The 2,781-nt window shown below is 55.5% G+C and overlaps 1 protein-coding gene across 1 annotated transcript; it reads left to right on the top strand.

The window, feature by feature from the left end:
* Positions 1 to 2,073, top strand: LOC138912775 (uncharacterized). Its single transcript, XM_070214091.1, has 3 exons — positions 1 to 675; positions 750 to 1,472; positions 1,573 to 2,073. Exons 1-3 carry the CDS (start codon positions 1 to 3, stop codon positions 2,071 to 2,073), a joined length of 1,899 nt encoding a protein of 632 aa, XP_070070192.1.
* The last annotated feature ends 708 nt before the right edge of the window (positions 2,074 to 2,781 follow it).

Genomic DNA, 2,781 nt, shown 5'->3' with positions numbered 1-2,781 from the left:
ATGCACCAAGCCAGAAGGAGGAGACGAGTAAGGGAGACGCAGCGGCTTTCAGGAAGATCAGTCTTCTGGCCCGATCCCCACCCCTCGCGCCATCCCCCGGCGCCGGAGGGGAGTGCGGTCGGCGAACCTCTAGACTCGGCCAAGAGGGGCAGAGACCCGGCCAGTCCGAAGAGCGGCCCGACGGGTACACCTCCAAAAAGGAGCAAAGCCGCCCAGGAGGAGCCCACCTCCGACGCTGAAGAGGAGCAGGAGCAGACGCTCACTCGTACCGAGTGCGTCACCAAGCTCGGAAAGCTGCTGGACGAACTCCACAGCCTGATGCACGAGAAGCAGGTGCGCCATATTAATATCGCTATGAAAGCGATGATAGCGGAAATGCGGAAGCTCAAATCCGGCATCGAGCAGTCGGCAGTGGAGCCCGAGAAAACGAGCGCGTTGGAGAGCGTATGCTGCAAATGCTCCCAGACCCCACCAGCTGGGAAGCCGGTCGAAAGCAGGGCACAGCAGATGGCGGTAGTGCCGAGGAAAGACCGGGCAGTTCAGACTGACCCGTTGAGAAGGGTCAGCCAGCAAGACGGCATAACCGGGGCTAGTGTCGTCCCCGTCACCACAGCCCCCGCAGCTCCAAGGAACCGTGCCAAAAAGGCTCGACCAGATGCCCCAGCGATGCCTCGGGTATCGGAGCGTCGGCATGGGCCACCCGAACCCGAGCCCATGACTGCCGGGAATTTGTGGAGCACAGTGGCTAGAAAGAGGAAGCAAACACGGTGGTAGTGGAAGCTCCAGGGAAGAGCTACAGCGATATCCTGGCCCTGGTCACAAGAAGGGAGGACAGCCAGCTGACCGATCTCGGAGCGGCTGTAACCAAGGTGCTTCGGACGGCTAGGGGAAATATACTTCTTGAGGTAGCCAGAGGGAGCTCAAAAAGCGCCGAGTCCATGAGGGACAGCATCTCCAGGGTCCTGGGCGACGCTGCGGAAGTGCGAGCCTTAACGGAGGAGTCGAAGGTCTGCGTCTTTGATATACGTAACCTCGACGCGATCACGACGGAAATCGAGATACGTTCCGCCCTCGCCGAGCAATACCAGCTAAGCGAAGGAGCAGTGAGTATACGAAGCCTCCGCCCCGGGTACGAGGAATCAAAGACGGCGGTCTTTAGCCTGCCATGCTCGATGGCGAAGGAAGTCAGGCAGCGCGGGGAGGTCCGTATAGCATGGACCAGGTGCAGAGTGCGCGAGCGCGAGGGCCTTCCTCGCTGCTTCAGATGCCTGGAGCTTGGACACATCGCCATTAGGTGTAAGAGTCTGGTGGACAAAAGCGGCTGCTGTATCAAGTGCGGCGAACCAGGCCACAAGGCAGTTGCCTGCAAAAAGGAGTCAGCGAACCCTCCGTCGAGTTCCGGAGAGGCCAACGTTCGACCCGGCAGGAGAAGCAATCAGGCTGGAAACGGCGGTACCGGTATCCCGAGGACCGTATGCAAATGATTCAGCTCAACCTGAATCACTGCAGAGCGGCGCAGGACCTGCTGATGCAGACGGTGCGCGAGGTAGCGGCATATGTGGCCATACTTAGCGAGCCATACAGGGTGAGCGTGGGAGGAAAGTGGGCCAAGGACCAACCAACGTTATAGTCGGAGGAGACTTCAACGCCTGGGTCCAGGAGTGGGGATCCGTCTCGACCAACGCCAGAGGACGCGCGGTTCTTGAGGCGTTTGCATCGACAGACGTCGTCCTCCTCAACGACGGTGAGCGGCATACGTTTGTTAGAGCAGGAGCCGCCTTCATCATCGACCTAACGTACGTGAGTGGAGCAATTATCCAAACCGCTCGGTGGGAAATCTGCGACGCATATACCGGAAGCGATCACGGGGCAATCCTATGCTCAGTGGGAATATCCGCAAAAGTTACCCGCTCAGTACCGCGGCCCAGAAAAGCCTACCGGCCAGACACGCTGCGCACGCAGGTTTTCGCAAACGCGTTGGATGGCATGGCGGCCGAAGAGGCGGGTGGATCCAACGAGATGGCGAACCGCATCGCAACAACCCTGGAGCTTGCCTGCGACCAGAGTATGTGACTGAGAGGCTCGTTCCGTAGGAACCATAAGCCAGTGTTCTGGTGGAGCGATGTCATTGCCGACCTCAGGACCACCTGCCTTCGAGCCCGTAGGCAGCTGACCCGTGCGCGAGTTACCGTACCGGCACCATCGACTACGCCACCGCCTAAACCTCCCCGTGTTACCCTCTTCCAAGTGGACAGTGACCGGCAGCTAGCCGTTCGTTGTCCCACATAGAATTGACATAAGAAATGCAACATCAGCACAAGGCAGGATGTTGCTAAACGACACCCACTCAGCAGAGCTCCAGAAAACACTTTGTTAGCAATTACTCACCCACACATACATAATTGTAAAACACATAAAATTCTTTGGCGGAGGTTTGATTTGAATCTCAAGCCACAATAAAAATTATTCCGTTTGGAACAACCAAAGCAAACACATCAACTGTTTATTAAAATATTGTACGACTAAGAGGATCACTAACTATTACATACTATAACTGGCGCAGCCGGACCTATCAGCCGGAAGGAGAAAAAGGACACACCATACCCGGAGAACTGAGAAGGACCGAAATGATGAAAACAATTTTTTTTATAATTTATATACAACAGTAAGTTAAAATAGTGATGTGATGGAAGTGAGGTGTGTGGTGTAAATAGAAAAAGAAAGGGTGCACATATAAAATAACGATAAAATTGAAAGGCATAAAATGAAACAACAACAAAG

Source organism: Drosophila takahashii, chromosome 2R, assembly GCF_030179915.1.
Source record: "Drosophila takahashii strain IR98-3 E-12201 chromosome 2R, DtakHiC1v2, whole genome shotgun sequence".
In the NCBI taxonomy this organism is placed as follows: Eukaryota; Metazoa; Arthropoda; class Insecta; order Diptera; family Drosophilidae; genus Drosophila; species Drosophila takahashii.
The sequence above is the reverse complement of the archived record's forward strand: the minus strand, read 5'-3'. Positions and strand labels throughout refer to the sequence as shown.